At 48.6% G+C, this 19754-nt stretch overlaps 1 protein-coding gene across 1 annotated transcript in view; it reads right to left on the reverse strand.

Moving 5' to 3' along the window:
* Positions 1–19754, reverse strand: part of MUC2 (mucin 2, oligomeric mucus/gel-forming) — a 62074-nt gene that overhangs the window by 18407 nt on the left and 23913 nt on the right. The window contains exons 30-43 of the mRNA XM_054275362.1: positions 19039–19485; positions 18261–18446; positions 15158–15821; positions 14398–14553; positions 13097–13266; positions 11824–11979; positions 10523–10771; positions 9251–9406; positions 7963–8118; positions 6555–6830; positions 5499–5636; positions 4040–4366; positions 2459–2840; positions 1369–1572 (exon numbers count right to left, since the gene is read on the reverse strand). Of these exons, the coding sequence (XP_054131337.1) occupies positions 1369–1572; positions 2459–2840; positions 4040–4366; positions 5499–5636; positions 6555–6830; positions 7963–8118; positions 9251–9406; positions 10523–10771; positions 11824–11979; positions 13097–13266; positions 14398–14553; positions 15158–15821; positions 18261–18446; positions 19039–19485 (3667 nt within the window). The remainder of the gene's footprint in view (positions 1–1368; positions 1573–2458; positions 2841–4039; positions 4367–5498; positions 5637–6554; positions 6831–7962; positions 8119–9250; positions 9407–10522; positions 10772–11823; positions 11980–13096; positions 13267–14397; positions 14554–15157; positions 15822–18260; positions 18447–19038; positions 19486–19754) is intronic.

The following is a 19754-nucleotide window of genomic DNA, read 5'->3' on the forward strand; positions in this document are numbered from 1 at the left end:
CGTGAGTGAGACTCAACAGGAGCTGAATGGAAGCTGCACATGAGGCAGCTGCCAGAGACCTAGAGAGGTCAGCCCACCCTTAGCACAGCAAAGGTGCCTAGTACCAGCCCTTCTTTTCTTAGCCCAGAAAGAAAACTCATTGACATCCATGTAAAGAGATAGTCATGGCCCTCCTTTCCCAGTGAAGAGACTGGGGATGGTGCTGGAAGGTGCTTCTCACAAAATTAGAGAGACCTACCAGTAGTTAAGAGATGAGGAGGAGTAATGCTCTGGATCTGCCTGGGGCTTTCTATCTCCGCCTCATTACCTAAATACCTCACTAACTCATAGAGTAAAAACTCAGGGGAATCTGTGCTCCAGAAATGGATCATGCAGCAGAACACATTTAGTCATGTGATTTTCCCAACGTCACCCTGATAAAGGACATCACAGAATACTAGTGGATCTGATTAGCCAAGGAGAAGTGAGGGAAAAAGTTTATATACAGTTGAGCCTAAAACAGTGCCTAAATGCCAGTGCCAAGAACAAAATTTACTGTCCAACTGCACATCATGGGTTCCATCACTATATTCTGCCCAGCTGAAGGACATGGTCCAGCAGCTGCAAAAGCAACATTTTCCATCAGCTCAGCATGTGTCTTAGCTGGGCAGGAAAACGAAATACCTCCTCAGGGCACTGTTGCATCAAGAAAGACAAGAACTTCTTCCTGGGAGCCTGCATCCTCATCACTTTTGAAAGAGCCCAAATTAACTTTGGGCACATCTCATTGCCTGTAATGCCCAAAAGAGAAAGAGCTGAGATGGGAAGCTGTGGTCAGGGAAGGAACTATGCACAGGAATATGTTCCTGGCTAATTGGCATGTGGTTTTCTGCTGACAGGAGTTCCCAGAGTACTAGTGGATTTGGTCGGGCAAAGACCACAGTTCACAGAAAGTCACAATCTGCAGAGTGAAACTATTTCCAAAAGCATGGCAGAAGAATGCTTCCTTCCTCCATCTATAATAGCTGAGAAGCATTAGTATTGACATGGGAAAGGAGCAGGAGAGAAGGAATACAGACCACAGATCGGTGCCTAAAGAGAGCTTGAAATGCAAGTGTTACAAAATCAAGCCCCACTCCATCACACTCCATGTGTCCCGGGATGCCACTCTGGCCAGCTGAAAGACAAAGTCCAACAGCAGCAAAAGCTACTAAGTTCTTGTTCCATCTGAAACAGACTGAAGGGCGAGCTTTGGGCAAAGGCTGTTTCAGGGGCTGCCCAGAAGTCAATTCATTCATAATACCACACAGAGGCAAAAAAGTAGGTGTTCAAAGACACTCAGCAGTCTCAAAGGTAAAGAACATATGACACTACAAAACTTAAAAGCACCTGGAGTTGATAAGGAGGTGGTGTATGTTGGTGATGGTGAAGATGTGCTTGAAGTAGTTGAGGTGGGCGTTGGTGATCCAATAAGAGAGGTTGTTGTTGCCGGGGTGCTGGTGCTGGGGGTGGTGGTGCTGCTGGAAGTCTCCGGGGACGTGGAGGGCAATTCTGCTGTAGGGGATGCTGTGCTTGGTGTGGATGGAGTTGTGCCTGTTAGAAAGAGCAGGCACAGAGAAAACAGACAAAGACACAAAGGCATCAGTGGGACTCCATGTGAACTCAACAGAAGCTGCACATCAGGCAGCAGCCACAGACATAGACAAGGCAGGGCACCCTTAGAACAACAAAGGTCTCCAGAGCTACCCCTCCCTTTCTGGCCATAAACAGCAGAATCCTTGACATCCATGCCCACACAAGATGGGTCACAGCCCTCTTTGCCTAGCTAGGAGACTGGGGATAGTGCTGGACGGCACGTCTCACAAAATCAGAGAGATCTACTAATAGGGAAGAGAGGAGGAAGAGTAATGCTTTTCATCTGCTGGGGACTTTCTATCTCTACCTCATTACCTGAACACCTCACTAACTCATGGAGTAAGAGCTGAGATGGAAATCTGTGGTCACGGAAGGATGTTTGCACAGTAACAAGAGGATCAAGATCTCTACAGGAAAGGAGGACATAGAGCCCTGTATTCTTACTCCTTCTGAAACAACCAGCCCAAGGACCACCTTTGGGCAAAGGCCATTTCAGGGGATACACAACAATTAGTTCAATCTCAGATCCCAGAGAGAGACACAAATGGAGAGGCTGACAGACGTCCAGCTCCCCACAGCAAGGAAACACATGAGAACACAGATCAGAGAAGTACCTGGACTTGGTGAGGTGGTGGTGGTGGTGTAGGTTGGTGTGGGCGTGGATGTGCTTGAAGTAGTTGAAACGGGTGTTGTTGAGACAGGAGCAGTTCTTGTTGTCTCTGAGGTGCTGCCACTAGTGGTGGTGCTGCTGGGGGGCACCCTGGTGGTGGTGGTGGTGGTGGTGGTAGGGCTGCGAGTCTCCAGTGATGTTGATGTTGGAGCAGTGGTTGATATTGGAGGGGACACACTGCTCGTTGTGGTGGAAGCTGTGGAAGTTGTGGTGCTCGTGGTGCTTGGAGTTGGAAGACACTCTGGTTTGTTGGGGGTGCAGCAGACACTGATCTCATAGTTGAGGCACACTGGCATCGGTATTATACCTCCTATCTGCTGATCTTTATTGTTACAAATGAGCCCTACGTTAACATTACATTCCACTTTCTGCCCTAAATCTGCAATGGAAGTGCTAGGGAATTTCTCTGCTCGGCATGAAATATTCTCAACTTTTGCACACTCCCAGGAGGGGTATTTCTTCCAAATGTTCTCAAAGGTTTCGTAGTCACCACTATTCCTGTCAGAACCATCTGGATAAGTCACATCGATCCAGTCTGTCCAGATGCACTCACACGCTGAGGAGACAACAAGACAGACAGTCAGAAACAGACAGGAGAGAGACAAAAATGCAGGGCACCAGCTCACACACAGGTGGTGCTCTGGGCATCCCCTGCACTCAGCGGTGCCCCTCAGGCTGCTACTGCACTCAGCCAACACTGGCCATAAGAAAGCTCAGTGGTCTGGCCAGGCCTCTCCTTTCTGGCCCTAAAAACCACTCCTGGCCCAAATCAGGACACAGGCACTCATGAGTTATGTGTGTGTGCCCCAGATGTGGGGCACACTGCTTTGTATGGACTCTCGTCTGCAAAAACACACACACCTAAGGCCCATACAGGAGGCAGAGTGTGGGACTAAGCAGAGACTCCTGCCACTCTCTCAGCTTCTTGGGCCATGCACACCACCTCAATATCTCATGGAGAAACCAACCACTGCGAAAGCATCTGACGAACAACAGGGAAAGAGGGAAAGCAGGCACAGGACACACGCTGCTGACAAAGCCTCATCTGCTTCCCAGTGCTTTCCAGCACCTCTCAGCAGCACACAGATTGCTGGAGACAAGCACCAACAGGAACGCTGGTAGAATCCAGCTGCCCAGAGCCTGGGTCTGTCAAAAGTGGCAATCTGAGCTCTGAAACCAATCCCCAAACTCTGCCAGCTAAAGCCGTGGAAGCACCCTACAGCCCAAACAGCTGGAAAGTCGCAGCAATGGCCACAGAAACAAAACAGCAGAGAAAGGGAAGTAGGTCTGCACAGCTGTGCCCAAACAGAGCCTGAAATGCCACTGCCACAAACTTTAGCTCCACTCCAACTGCACACCTTGGGTCCAGTGACTACATTCTGGACAGCTGAAGGACAAGGTCCAATGGCAGCAAAAGCAACATTCCCATCACTTCAGTATCTGTCTAATCTGGGCACAAGTATGAAATATCTCCTTGGAGCACTGTTGAGGCAGGGAAGACAAGACCTTCTCCCAAGGTTCCCTAAATCCTTGTTCCTTTCAAACAGTCAGAACAAGGGCCAGATTTAGCCACAGGCTGCCCAGAAATTACACCCATCCCTGATCCCTTCCAGAGCCACATATGGAGGTACTCATGGATCTTCCCTAATCCCATAGCAATGCCAGAAACAACAACAGAGCCAGAGAATTATTTGTTGGTACTGTAGTTGGAGGCACAGGGCTTTTGGCGGGAATTTTTTTGGTTTTGGAACATACGTGCAGGAGTTCGGATGGTTGGTGTTGTTGTTGTTGTCGTCGGTGCTCTGCTGGTGGTGGTGGTGCTGGTGCTGGTGGTGGTGCTGCTGAGAGTCTCCGGTGACGTGGAAGTGGTTGTCCATTCCCATATGGTTGTAGGTGTGCTTGAAGTAGTTGAGAAGGTTGTTGATGAGCCAGTGACAGTTGTTGTTGTTGTCTTGCCGGTGCTGATGCTGGTGGTGCTGCTGGGGGGCATCGTGGTGCTGGAAGTAATGTTGGGAGTTTCAGATGCTGTTGGAGTGGGGGTACTTGGCGGTTCTGGTGGGCTCGGTGTCTTCGTAGGTGGGGCTGTTAGAAACAGCAGAGACGGAGAAAAGAGACAAAGGCACAAAGGCATCAGTGGGACTCAACAGAAACTCAACAGAAGCTGCACATGAGGTAGCGGGCACAGAGCTAGAAGGTCAGCCCACCCTTAGCACAACAAAGGTCCCCAGAACCAGCGCTTCCTTTCAGGCCATAGAAAGCAGAATCCTTGACAACCATGCACAGAGAGCATCATGGCCCTCCTTTACTAGTGAAGAGATTAGAGATGGTGCTGGAAGGTGCTTCTCACAAAATCAGAAAGACCCACCAATAGGTGAGGAGGAGCAATGCTTTCAAACTTGCTGGAGCTTTCTATCTCTGCCTCATTACTGGAACACCTCACTAATTCATGGAATAGGAGATAAGAGGGGAAGCTGGGAAGGAAAGCATGCCCAGGAGTATATTTGTGCCTGATTGGCAAGTGATTTCCCCTGTATTTCAATGACGGCCTGATGCAGGGCTTCCTAGGGCATTTAGTGGATCTCACCAGGTGAGGTGATAGCCAAAGACCAAAAGCTCACGGCAAGAGGCAGTATGCTGAGTGAAACTGCTCCCTCAAAGGCTGGCAGGAAAATCATTCCTTCTTATATGTTTAACAGCTGAAAACAACTAACACTGAGAAGGCGTAGGAGGAGGAGAAATGGCTGAGCCCAAACACAGCCTGAAATGCACTTCCACAAGACCAAGTCCCGCTCCAATTGCATTCCACAGATCCAGTGACTACATTCTGGCCAGCTGAAAGACATGGTCCAACAGCTGCAAAAGCAATGTTACCCATTGGTTCAGCATCTGTCTCAGCTGGGCACCAACATGAAATACCATCTTGAAGCACTGTTGAGTCAGGAAAGACAAGACTTTCCCCCAGGAACCCCTAAATCCTTGTTCCTTATGAAACAGCCAGCCCAAGCGCAAGATTTGACCACAGGACTTTTCCCAGGACTCTCAGAAGTTACACCCATCCCTGATCCCATCTAGAGCCACATATGGAGGTGCTTCATGGACTTTCACTACTCCCACAGCAAGGCCAGACATGACAACAGAACCAGAGAATTTTTTGTTAATTTTGTTCCTGGGGGAAGAGGGGTTTTGGTGAGAATTATTGGTTTTGGGAACATACTTTGAGGAGTTGAGATGGTTGTTGTTGATCCAGGACCAGTGGTTGTGGTTGGAGGGCTGGTGGTGGTGGTGGGAGTCTCCGTCGGCGAGGTAGTGGTTGTTGATTTTGGCGTGCTCAGTGTGGATGTGCTTTCTGTGCCTGTTAGGAACAGCAGGGACAGAGAAAACAGACAATGGCACAAAGGCGTGAGTGGGACCCAATGTGAACTCAACAGAAGCTGTGCATGAGGCAGTTGTGCTGGGGGAGGTTTAAGTTGAATGTCAGGGCAAATTTCTCCAGAGAACAAATGTTTAGACACTGCAATGGACTGCCCAAGGAGGAGGCAGAGCCACAGTGTCCGTTGGCTTTTAAGAAAAAAGTGGATGTGGCATTTAGTGCCATCGTCTAGGTGACATTGTGGTGTTCAGGCAAAGGTTGGACATGATGATCTCAGAGATCTTTTCCAACCTAACTGACTCTGTGAATATATTCCTGCCTGATCATCATGTGATATCCCTGTGGTGCTATGAAGGCCTGATGAATGACTTCCCTGGGCACTAGTGAATCTCATCAAAGGCCACAGTCCACAGCAAGGGGCAGTCTGCAGAGAGAAACTGTTCCCAAAACTCTGGCAGGGGAATCCTTCCTTCCAACATCTCTTACAACTGACAACTGTTAGCACTGACAGAACAAAGAAGAAAGTAAAAGGGAAAAAACTTGGCACAGCTGTGCCCAAACAGAGCCTGATATGCCACAGCCACTAGATGAAGCCCTACTCCAACCGAACTCCATGGATCCAGTGATTCCACTCTGGTTAGCAGAAGGATGGCGCAAAAACAGCAAGAGCACCATTTCTCATCAGTTTAACATCGCACTAAGCTCTTTCACCAGAGTGAAAAAACACCTTAGAGCCATGTTGAGTCAGGGAAGCCAAGACAATCTTCTAATGACCCCTGAATTCTTGTTCCTTATGAAACACTGAGCCCAAACCCCCAGGTTTGGAACAGACCATTTCCTGGAATACCTGGGAGTTATACCCATCCATGATCCCATAAAGGGACAGAAAGAGGTGCTTACGAACCATCATTACTCCAACAGCAGGGGAACATGTGAGAGCACAAAATGCAGAAGTACCTGGAATTGATGTGGTGGTGGTGTATGTTGGTGTGGGCGTGGATGTGCTTGGAGTAGTTGAGGTGGGTGTTGGTGATCCAGTAACAGTTGAGGGCCTCGGGGTGCTGATGCTGGTGGTGCTGCTGGGGGGCATCGTGGTACTGGCCGTGGTGGTGAGAGTCTCCGGTGTCGAGGGAGAGGTTGTCGATTGTGGTGTGCTTGGTGTAGATGGAGGTGTGCCTGTTAGAAACAGCAGGGACAGAGAAAACAGACAAAGACACAAAGGCATCAGTGGGACTCAATGTGAACTCAACAGAAGCTGCACATCAACCACAGACAGCAGCCACAGACATAGACACGTCAGCCCACCCTTAGAAAAACAGAGAACCCCAGAACCAGCCCTCTGGTTTTGGCCCCAGAAAGCTGAATCCTTGACGTCCATCCAGGTCCTCCTCCCCTAGCTAGGAGACTGGGAATGCTGCTGGAAGATGCTTCTTACAATGTAAGAATGCACTACCCATAGGTAAGAAATGAGGAGCAGTAATGCTTTCAAACTTGCTGGAGCTTTCTAGCTCTGCCTCATTACCTGAACAGCTCACTAAACACTGGAGCAAGACCTGAGATGGGAACGTGTGGTAAGGGAAGGAAGCATGCACAGGAATATCTTGCTGCCCGTTTGTCATGTGATTTCCCTGTGTCAGCCTGATAAAGGGCTCCCCAGTGTACTAGTGGATCTGATCAGCCAAAGACCACAGCTCACAGCAAAGGGTAGTATGCAGACTGAAATTGTTCCCAAAAGCCTGGCAGAAGAATCCTTCCTTCTTACACCTAGAGTAGCTGAACACCATTAACAGCAAAAAGGGTAAGGGAGGAGCAGAAAGGGGGGAAACTATACACAGCTGTTCCCAAATAGAGCCTGAAATGCAAGTGTCACAACACCAAGTCCCACTGCAATTGCACTCCATGTGCCTGGTGACTACATTCTGGCCAGCGGAAGGATTAGGACCAACAGGGGTAAAAACAAGGTTTCCATCACTTCAGAATCTGTACAAGATGAGGCACCAGGATGAAATATCACCTGGGAGCACTGTTGAGTCAGGGAAGTCAAAACCATCTGCCCAGGACCCCTAAATGATTGCTCCTTCCGAAGCAGCCAGAACAGAAGGCCGGCTTTGGGCACATGACATTTCCTAGGATGTCCAGAAGTTACACCCATCCCCAATGCTATCCAGAGTCACAAATGGAGGGTATCTCAGACCTTCAGTACTCCCAGTACAAGGTCAGAAATAACAGAACAACCAGATAATTATTTGTTGGTTGTGCAGTTAGATGCAGAGGAATTTGGTGGGAATGACTACTGCTGGGAACATACTTCCAGGACTTGATGTGGTCATTGAAGATCCAGTAACCGTTGGTGTTCTTGTTGTGGTTGTGGTTGTGGTTGGAGGGCTGGTGGTGGTGGTGAGAGTCTCCGGTGTCGAGGGAGAGGTTGTCGATTGTGGTGTGCTTGGTGTAAATGGAGGTGTGCCTGTTAGAAACAGCAGGGACAGAGAAAACAGACAAAGACACAAAGGCATCAGTGGGACTCAATGTGAACTCAACAGAAGCTACACATCAACCACAGACAGCAGCCACAGACATAGACACGTCAGCACACCCTTAGAAAAACAGAGAACCCCAGAACCAGCCCTCTGGTTTTGGCCCCAGAAGGCTGAATCCTTGACGTCCATCCAGGTCCTCCTCCCCTAGCTAGGAGACTGGGAATGCTGCTGGAAGATGCTTCTTACAATGTAAGAATGCACTACCCATAGGTAAGAAATGAGGAGCAGTAATGCTTTCAAACTTGCTGGAGCTTTCTAGCTCTGCCTCATTACCTGAACAGCTCACTAAACACTGGAGCAAGACCTGAGATGGGAACGTGTGGTAAGGGAAGGAAGCATGCACAGGAATATCTTGCTGCCCGTTTGTCATGTGATTTCCCTGTGTCAGCCTGATAAAGGGCTCCCCAGTGTACTAGTGGATCTGATCAGCCAAAGACCACAGCTCACAGCAAAGGGTAGTATGCAGACTGAAACTGTTCCCAAAAGCCTGGCAGAAGAATCCTTCCTTCTTACACCTAGAGTAGCTGAACACCATTAACAGCAAAAAGGGTAAGGGAGGAGCAGAAAGGGGGGAAACTATACACAGCTGTTCCCAAATAGAGCCTGAAATGCAAGTGTCACAACACCAAGTCCCACTGCAATTGCACTCCATGTGCCTGGTGACTACATTCTGGCCAGCGGAAGGATTAGGACCAACAGGGGTAAAAACAAGGTTTCCATCACTTCAGAATCTGTACAAGATGAGGCACCAGGATGAAATATCACCTGGGAGCACTGTTGAGTCAGGGAAGTCAAAACCATCTGCCCAGGACCCCTAAATGATTGCTCCTTCCGAAGCAGCCAGAACAAAAGGCCGGCTTTGGGCACATGACATTTCCTAGGATGTCCAGAAGTTACACCCATCCCCAATGCTATCCAGAGTCACAAATGGAGGGTATCTCAGACCTTCAGTACTCCCAGTACAAGGTCAGAAATAACAGAACAACCAGATAATTATTTGTTGGTTGTGCAGTTAGATGCAGAGGAATTTGGTGGGAATGACTACTGCTGGGAACATACTTCCAGGACTTGATGTGGTCATTGAAGATCCAGTAACCGTTGGTGTTCTTGTTGTGGTTGTGGTTGTGGTTGGAGGGCTGGTGGTGGTGGTGAGAGTCTCCGGTGTCGAGGGAGAGGTTGTCGATTGTGGTGTGCTTGGTGTAGATGGAGGTGTGCCTGTTAGAAACAGCAGGGACAGAGAAAACAGACAAAGACACAAAGGCATCAGTGGGACTCAATGTGAACTCAACAGAAGCTACACATCAACCACAGACAGCAGCCACAGACATAGACACGTCAGCACACCCTTAGAAAAACAGAGAACCCCAGAACCAGCCCTCTGGTTTTGGCCCCAGAAGGCTGAATCCTTGACGTCCATCCAGGTCCTCCTCTCCTCGCTAGCAGACTGGGAATGCTGCTGGAAGATGCTTCTTACAATGTAAGAATGCACTACCCATAGGTAAGAAATGAGGAGCAGTAATGCTTTCAAACTTGCTGGAGCTTTCTAGCTCTGCCTCATTACCTGAACAGCTCACTAAACACTGGAGCAAGACCTGAGATGGGAACGTGTGGTAAGGGAAGGAAGCATGCACAGGAATATCTTGCTGCCCGTTTGTCATGTGATTTCCCAGTGTCAGCCTGGTAAAGGGCTCCCCAGTGTACTAGTGGATCTGATCAGCCAAAGACCACAGCTCACAGCAAAGGGTAGTATGCAGACTGAAACTGTTCCCAAAAGCCTGGCAGAAGAATCCTTCCTTCTTACACTAGAGTAGCTGAACACCATTAACAGCAAAAGGGTAAGGGAGGAGCAGAAAGGGGGGAAACTATACACAGCTGTGCCCAAATAGAGCCTGAAATGCAAGTGTCACAACACCAAGTCCCACTGCAATTGCACTCCATGTGCCTGGTGACTACATTCTGGCCAGCGGAAGGATTAGGACCAACAGGGGTAAAAACAAGGTTTCCATCACTTCAGACTCTGTACAAGATGAGGCACCAGGATGAAATATCACCTGGGAGCACTGTTGAGTCAGGGAAGTCAAAACCATCTGCCCAGGACCCCTAAATGATTGCTCCTTCCGAAGCAGCCAGAACAAAAGGCCGGCTTTGGGCACATGACATTTCCTAGGATGTCCAGAAGTTACACCCATCCCCAATGCTATCCAGAGTCACAAATGGAGGGTATCTCAGACCTTCAGTACTCCCAGTACAAGGTCAGAAATAACAGAACAACCAGATAATTATTTGTTGGTTGTGCAGTTAGATGCAGAGGAATTTGGTGGGAATGACTACTGCTGGGAACATACTTCCAGGACTTGATGTGGTCATTGAAGATCCAGTAACCGTTGGTGTTCTTGTTGTGGTTGTGGTTGTGGTTGGAGGGCTGGTGGTGGTGGTGAGAGTCTCCGGTGTCGAGGGAGAGGTTGTCGATTGTGGTGTGCTTGGTGTAGATGGAGGTGTGCCTGTTAGAAACAGCAGGGACAGAGAAAACAGACAAAGACACAAAGGCATCAGTGGGACTCAATGTGAACTCAACAGAAGCTACACATCAACCACAGACAGCAGCCACAGACATAGACACGTCAGCACACCCTTAGAAAAACAGAGAACCCCAGAACCAGCCCTCTGGTTTTGGCCCCAGAAGGCTGAATCCTTGACGTCCATCCAGGTCCTCCTCTCCTCGCTAGCAGACTGGGAATGCTGCTGGAAGATGCTTCTTACAATGTAAGAATGCACTACCCATAGGTAAGAAATGAGGAGCAGTAATGCTTTCAAACTTGCTGGAGCTTTCTAGCTCTGCCTCATTACCTGAACAGCTCACTAAACACTGGAGCAAGACCTGAGATGGGAACGTGTGGTAAGGGAAGGAAGCATGCACAGGAATATCTTGCTGCCCGTTTGTCATGTGATTTCCCAGTGTCAGCCTGGTAAAGGGCTCCCCAGTGTACTAGTGGATCTGATCAGCCAAAGACCACAGCTCACAGCAAAGGGTAGTATGCAGACTGAAACTGTTCCCAAAAGCCTGGCAGAAGAATCCTTCCTTCTTACGCCTAGAGTAGCTGAACACCATTAACAGCAAAAGGGTAAGGGAGGAGCAGAAAGGGGGGAAACTATACACAGCTGTGCCCAAATAGAGCCTGAAATGCAAGTGTCACAACACCAAGTCCCACTGCAATTGCACTCCATGGGTCCAGTGACTACATTCTGGCCAGCAGAAGGATTAGGACCAACAGGGGTAAAAACAAGGTTTCCATCACTTCAGAATCTGTACAAGATGAGGCACCAGGATGAAATATCACCTGGGAGCACTGTTGAGTCAGGGAAGTCAAAACCGTCTGCCCAGGACCCCTAAATTATTGTTCCTTCTGAGGCAGCCAGAACAAAAGGCCGGCTTTGGGCACATGACATTTCCTAGGATGTCCAGAAGTTACACCCATCCCCAATGCTATCCAGAGTCACAAATGGAGGGTATCTCAGACCTTCAGTACTCCCAGTACAAGGTCAGAAATAACAGAACAACCAGATAATTATTTGTTGGTTGTGCAGTTAGATGCAGAGGAATTTGGTGGGAATGACTACTGCTGGGAACATACTTCCAGGACTTGATGTGGTCATTGAAGATCCAGTAACCGTTGGTGTTCTTGTTGTGGCTGTGGTTGTGGTTGGAGGGCTGGTGGTGGTGGTGAGAGTCTCCGGTGTCGAGGGAGAGGTTGTCGATTGTGGTGTGCTTGGTGTAGATGGAGGTGTGCCTGTTAGAAACAGCAGGGACAGAGAAAACAGACAAAGACACAAAGGCATCAGTGGGACTCAATGTGAACTCAACAGAAGCTGCACATCAACCACAGACAGCAGCCACAGACATAGACACGTCAGCCCACCCTTAGAAAAACAGAGAACCCCAGAACCAGCCCTCTGGTTTTGGCCCCAGAAAGCTGAATCCTTGACGTCCATCCAGGTCCTCCTCCCCTAGCTAGGAGACTGGGAATGCTGCTGGAAGATGCTTCTTACAATGTAAGAATGCACTACCCATAGGTAAGAAATGAGGAGCAGTAATGCTTTCAAACTTGCTGGAGCTTTCTAGCTCTGCCTCATTACCTGAACAGCTCACTAAACACTGGAGCAAGACCTGAGATGGGAACGTGTGGTAAGGGAAGGAAGCATGCACAGGAATATCTTGCTGCCCGTTTGTCATGTGATTTCCCAGTGTCAGCCTGATAAAGGGCGCCCTAGTGTACTAGTGGATCTGATCAGCCAAAGACCACAGCTCACAGCAAAGGGTAGTATGCAGACTGAAACTGTTCCCAAAAGCCTGGCAGAAGAATCCTTCCTTCTTACACCTAGAGTAGCTGAACACCATTAACAGCAAAAGGGTAACAGAGGAGCAGAAAGGGGGGAAACTATACACAGCTGTGCCCAAATAGAGCCTGAAATGCAAGTGTCACAACACCAAGTCCCACTGCAATTGCACTCCATGTGCCTGGTGACTACGTTCTGGCCAGCGGAAGGATTAGGACCAACAGGGGTAAAAACAAGGTTTCCATCACTTCAGAATCTGTACAAGATGAGGCACCAGGATGAAATATCACCTGGGAGCACTGTTGAGTCAGGGAAGTCAAAACCATCTGCCCAGGACCCCTAAATGATTGCTCCTTCCGAAGCAGCCAGAACAAAAGGCCGGCTTTGGGCACATGACATTTCCTAGGATGTCCAGAAGTTACACCCATCCCCAATGCTATCCAGAGTCACAAATGGAGGGTATCTCAGACCTTCAGTACTCCCAGTACAAGGTCAGAAATAACAGAACAACCAGATAATTATTTGTTGGTTGTGCAGTTAGATGCAGAGGAATTTGGTGGGAATGACTACTGCTGGGAACATACTTCCAGGACTTGATGTGGTCATTGAAGATCCAGTAACCGTTGGTGTTCTTGTTGTGGTTGTGGTTGTGGTTGGAGGGCTGGTGGTGGTGGTGAGAGTCTCCGGTGTCGAGGGAGAGGTTGTCGATTGTGGTGTGCTTGGTGTAAATGGAGGTGTGCCTGTTAGAAACAGCAGGGACAGAGAAAACAGACAAAGACACAAAGGCATCAGTGGGACTCAATGTGAACTCAACAGAAGCTACACATCAACCACAGACAGCAGCCACAGACATAGACACGTCAGCACACCCTTAGAAAAACAGAGAACCCCAGAACCAGCCCTCTGGTTTTGGCCCCAGAAAGCTGAATCCTTGACGTCCATCCAGGTCCTCCTCTCCTCGCTAGCAGACTGGGAATGCTGCTGGAAGATGCTTCTTACAATGTAAGAATGCACTACCCATAGGTAAGAAATGAGGAGCAGTAATGCTTTCAAACTTGCTGGAGCTTTCTAGCTCTGCCTCATTACCTGAACAGCTCACTAAACACTGGAGCAAGACCTGAGATGGGAACGTGTGGTAAGGGAAGGAAGCATGCACAGGAATATCTTGCTGCCCGTTTGTCATGTGATTTCCCAGTGTCAGCCTGATAAAGGGCTCCCCAGTGTACTAGTGGATCTGATCAGCCAAAGACCACAGCTCACAGCAAAGGGTAGTATGCAGACTGAAACTGTTCCCAAAAGCCTGGCAGAAGAATCCTTCCTTCTTACGCCTAGAGTAGCTGAACACCATTAACAGCAAAAGGGTAAGGGAGGAGCAGAAAGGGGGGAAACTATACACAGCTGTGCCCAAATAGAGCCTGAAATGCAAGTGTCACAACACCAAGTCCCACTGCAATTGCACTCCATGTGCCTGGTGACTACATTCTGGCCAGCGGAAGGATTAGGACCAACAGGGGTAAAAACAACGTTTCCATCACTTCAGAATCTGTACAAGATGAGGCACCAGGATGAAATATCACCTGGGAGCACTGTTGAGTCAGGGAAGTCAAAACCATCTGCCCAGGACCCCTAAATGATTGCTCCTTCCGAAGCAGCCAGAACAAAAGGCCGGCTTTGGGCACATGACATTTCCTAGGATGTCCAGAAGTTACACCCATCCCCAATGCTATCCAGAGTCACAAATGGAGGGTATCTCAGACCTTCAGTACTCCCAGTACAAGGTCAGAAATAACAGAACAACCAGATAATTATTTGTTGGTTGTGCAGTTAGATGCAGAGGAATTTGGTGGGAATGACTACTGCTGGGAACATACTTCCAGGACTTGATGTGGTCATTGAAGATCCAGTAACCGTTGGTGTTCTTGTTGTGGTTGTGGTTTTGGTTGGAGGGCTGGTGGTAGTGGTGAGAGTCTCCGGTGTCGAGGGAGAGGTTGTCGATTGTGGTGTGCTTGGTGTGGATGGAGTTGTGCCTGTTAGAAACAGCAGGGACAGAGAAAACAGACAAAGACACAAAGGCATCAGTGGGACTCCATGTGAACTCAACAGAAGCTGCACATCAGGCAGCAGCCACAGACATAGACAAGGCAGAGCACCCTTAGAACAACAAAGGTCTCCAGAGCCACCCCTCCCTTTCTGGCCATAAACAGCAGAATCCTTGACCTCCATGCCCACACAAGATGGGTCACAGCCCTCTTTGCCTAGCTAGGAGACTGGGGATAGTGCTGGAAGGCACGTCTCACAAAATCAGAGAGATCTACTAATAGGGAAGAGTGGAGGAAGAGTAATGCTTTTCATCTGCTGGGGACTTTCTATCTCTACCTCATTACCTGAACACCTCACTAACTCATGGAGTAAGAGCTGAGATGGAAATCTGTGGTCACGGAAGGATGTTTGCACAGTAACAAGAGGATCAAGATCTCTACAGGAAAGGAGGACATAGGGCCCTGTATTCTTACTCCTTCTGAAACAACCAGCCCAAGGACCACCTTTGGGCAAAGGCCATTTCAGGGGATACACAACAATTAGTTCAATCTCAGATCCCAGAGAGAGACACAAATGGAGAGGCTGACAGACGTCCAGCTCCCCACAGCAAGGAAACACATGAGAACACAGATCAGAGAAGTACCTGGACTTGGTGAGGTGGTGGTGGTGGTGTAGGTTGGTGTGGGCGTGGATGTGCTTGAAGTAGTTGAAACGGGTGTTGTTGAGACAGGAGCAGTTCTTGTTGTCTCTGAGGTGCTGCCACTAGTGGTGGTGCTGCTGGGGGGCACCCTGGTGGTGGTGGTGGTGGTGGTGGTAGGGCTGCGAGTCTCCAGTGATGTTGATGTTGGAGCAGTGGTTGATATTGGAGGGGACACACTGCTCGTTGTGGTGGAAGCTGTGGAAGTTGTGGTGCTCGTGGTGCTTGGAGTTGGAAGACACTCTGGTTTGTTGGGGGTGCAGCAGACACTGATCTCATAGTTGAGGCACACTGGCATCGGTATTATACCTCCTATCTGCTGATCTTTATTGTTACAAATGAGCCCTACGTTAACATTACATTCCACTTTCTGCCCTAAATCTGCAATGGAAGTGCTAGGGAATTTCTCTGCTCGGCATGAAATATTCTCAACTTTTGCACACTCCCAGGAGGGGTATTTCTTCCAAATGTTCTCAAAGGTTTCGTAGTCACCACTATTCCTGTCAGAACCATCTGGATAAGTCACATCGATCCAGTCTGTCCAGATGCACTCACACGCTGAGGAGACAACAAGACAGACAGTCAGAAACAGACAGGAGAGAGACAAAAATGCAGGGCACCAGCTCACACACAGGTGGTGCTCTGGGCATCCCCTGCACTCAGCGGTGCCCCTCAGGCTGCTACTGCACTCAGCCAACACTGGCCATAAGAAAGCTCAGTGGTCTGGCCAGGCCTCTCCTTTCTGGCCCTAAAAACCACTCCTGGCCCAAATCAGGACACAGGCACTCATGAGTTATGTGTGTGTGCCCCAGATGTGGGGCACACTGCTTTGTATGGACTCTCGTCTGCAAAAACACACACACCTAAGGCCCATACAGGAGGCAGAGTGTGGGACTAAGCAGAGACTCCTGCCACTCTCAGCTTCTTGGGCCATGCACACCACCTCAATATCTCATGGAGAAACCAACCACTGTGAAAGCATCTGACGAACAACAGGGAAAGAGGGAAAGCAGGCACAGGACACACGCTGCTGACAAAGCCTCAGCTGCTTCCCAGTGCTTTCCAGCACCTCTCAGCAGCACACAGATTGCTGGAGACAAGCACCAACAGGAACGCTGGTAGAATCCAGCTGCCCAGAGCCTGGGTCTGTCAAAAGTGGCAATCTGAGCTCTGAAACCAATCCCCAAACTCTGCCAGCTAAAGCCGTGGAAGCACCCTACAGCCCAAACGGCTGGAAAGTCGCAGCAATGGCCACAGAAACAAAACAGCAGAGAAAGGGAAGTAGGTCTGCACAGCTGTGCCCAAACAGAGCCTGAAATGCCACTGCCACAAACTTTAGCTCCACTCCAACTGCACACCTTGGGTCCAGTGACTACATTCTGGACAGCTGAAGGACAAGGTCCAATGGCAGCAAAAGCAACATTCCCATCACTTCAGTATCTGTCTAATCTGGGCATAAGTATGAAATACCTCCTTGGAGCACTGTTGAGGCAGGGAAGACAAGACCTTCTCCCAAGGTCCCCTAAATCCTTGTTCCTTTCAAACAGTCAGAACAAGGGCCAGATTTAGCCACAGGCTGCCCAGAAATTACACCCATCCCTGATCCCTTCCAGAGCCACATATGGAGGTACTCATGGATCTTCCCTAATCCCATAGCAATGCCAGAAACAACAACAGAGCCAGAGAATTATTTGTTGGTACTGTAGTTGGAGGCACAGGGCTTTTGGCGGGAATTTTTTGGTTTTGGAACATACGTGCAGGAGTTTGGATGATTGGTGTAACAGTTGGTGTTGTTGTCGTTGGTGCTCTGCTGGTGGTGCTGCTGGTGCTGGTGCTGGTGCTGGTGCTGGTGGTGGTCGTGGTACTGCTGAGAGTCTCCGGTGACATGGAAGTGGTTGTCCATTCTGATGTAGGGGATGCTGTGCTTGGTGTGCCTGTTGGAAACAGCAGGGACGAAGAAAACAGACAAAGAGACAAAGGCATCAGTGGGACTCAATGTGAAATGAACAGAAGTTTTCCATGAGGCAGTTGCCACAGACCTAGAGGGGTCAGGCCGCTCTTAGCACAGCAAAGATCCCTAGCACCTGCCCTTCCTTTCTGGCCTCAAAGAGAATAATCCTTTACATCCCTGCACAGAAAGTGTGATGGCTCTCCTTTCCTAGCTAGGAGACTCGGGATGCTGCTGGAAGGTGCTTCTCACCAAATCACAGAGACCTACCAGTAGGTAAGCAATGAGGACGAGTAATGCCTTTTTATGTTGCTGGGACTTTCTATCCCTGCCTCACTACCTGAGCACCTTGCAAATCCTTGCAGTAAGAGCTGTGTGGTGAATTCATCGTCAGAGATGGTAGTGTGAAAAGGAGTAAGTTCCTCCCTGACTCTCATGAAATTTCCCTCTGGTGGAATCTCAGCCTGATGAAGGGCTTCCCAGAGTTCTAGCAGATGTCATCAGCAAAAGGCTACAGTTCACAGGAAGTGGCATTTTTGAGGGTAAAACTGTTTCCAAAAGTGTCCCAGTGTAATCCTTGCTTCTAAGATCTAGAACCATTTTCATCCACTTGTACTGACATGCCAAAGGAAGAGGAGAAAGGGAAGAAAGTCTGCCCAGCTGTTCCTAGAATGACAGTGTCACAGACTAAAGTCCCACTCCAATTGCCCTCCATGTGTGGGTCCAGTGACTACATTCTGGCCAGTTGAAGGACAAGGTCCAATAGCAGAAAAATCAAGAATTTCCATCAGTTCAGCATCTGTCTAAGCTGGGCACCAGCATTTTTAGTCAGGGAAGCCAAGACTTTCACCCTAGAACCCCTTAATCCTTGTTCTTCTTAAACAGCTGGCCGAAAGACCAGCTTTGAGCACAGGGCACAGGGCACTTGAGGGGATGAACAGTAATTCCTCCAATCTGCAATCCCATGGAGACACACTGAAGGAGGGGCCAAGGCACCTTCATTTCTCCAATAGCAAAGGAATGCATCAGAGAACAGTCCAGAGAAGTACCTGGAGTTGGTGTGGTGGTGGTGTATGTTGGTGTTGGTGAGGATGTGATTGAAGTAGTTGAGGTGGGCCTTGTTGATCCAGTAGTAGTGGTTGTTGTTGTCGGGGTGCTGATGGTGGTGGTGGGAGTCTCTGGCGGCGTAGGAGTGGTTGTCGATTGTGGTGTGCTCGGTGTGGGTGGAGATGGGGCTGTTAGAAAGAACAGGGACAGAGAAAACAGACAAAGGTACAGAGGCATGAGTGGGACTCAATGTGAATTGAGCAGAAGCTGTGCATGAGGCAGCAGCCACAGAGCTAGAGAGATCAGCTCACCCTTAGCACTGCAAAGGTCTCTGGCACCAGCCCTCCCTTTCTGGCCCCAGAAAGCAGAATCCTTGACATCCATGCACAGAGAGGGTCATAGCCCTCTTTTCCTAGCTAGGAGATTAGGCATACTGCTGGAAAGTGTTTCTCACAAAATCAGCAAGACCATGTCAGCCTTAAGAAGGAAGCCTGTGCAACCCCATCCAGATAATGCCTCTAGCAACAGGAGTTAGAAGCATTGCCTACTCTTTTCTCACAGAGCAAGTCCTTCTGGGAATATTGTCTCCAGCAAAAACTTAAAAGTCCAAACTCTCTTAAGTAAGACTTCCTTGCAGACCAATGTTTTCTATGATTGTGACCTGCCTTTAGTAACCAACAGCCCTATATTTCTCCAAAGGCAAAGATCATGGAATATTTTTCGGTTAAATACCTGAAGCTGTTGAAGTTAATGGAGTGAGAACTGATGGTGTATACTCACATGTTGTGGAATGGATGTCTATGGGCGGGGTGGTAATTTCTGTTGAAGTCCTGGTTGTAGTGGTGCTGACTATTGTTGTCTGGGTGGTGGTTGAAGTTGAAGGTATAGTAGGTGTAGTTGTATGCTCACAAGGAATTTCTTGCCACTCACAACAGTTTACTCTGATTTCATAATTATAGCAAAGTGGCCACATAGTTACATCTTGCTCATCATTTTTACAGATTAGCCCATATTTAACATTGCACTCTACTTTCTGACCAAGTTCTTCTAAGCTCACATCAGGTTTATCCTTAGCCCTGCATTCAATTTCTTCAGGAGCTGTACATATTTTGTTTCCATGTTTTCTTATTTCATCATATGTTTCGTAGTCACCACCACCTTCTTCAGGTTTACTAACATCAAACCACTCTGTCCAATCACAGATTAGTTCTGTGACTACGCATGGAGCTGCAAGAAAAGACAGAGGTTTCAGATTTTACAGAGAACATCCTGAGAAGATCCATTTTTTATTTTCTTCCATTAAGGACTAGAGGAATGCATTGCAATATGTAATTGTTCCAAAGAAAAGAGTTCTAAAATTGGTTCTGTATTACGAGGTCTTTAAACTGGAAGTTTTGCATCAAAATAAAGTCACCAAGCTGCATCCTTTAAAAGTCCTTCTTCTCTATATACTAACAGCACTTTTGAAATTACAAAAAATAAAATATACATTTTTG

The sequence above is a fragment of the Melozone crissalis genome, unplaced genomic scaffold (genome assembly GCF_028551555.1).
Source record: "Melozone crissalis strain CALT ecotype California unplaced genomic scaffold, PUWL_Pcris_2 ptg000018l_1, whole genome shotgun sequence".
NCBI lineage: Eukaryota > Metazoa > Chordata > Aves > Passeriformes > Passerellidae > Melozone > Melozone crissalis.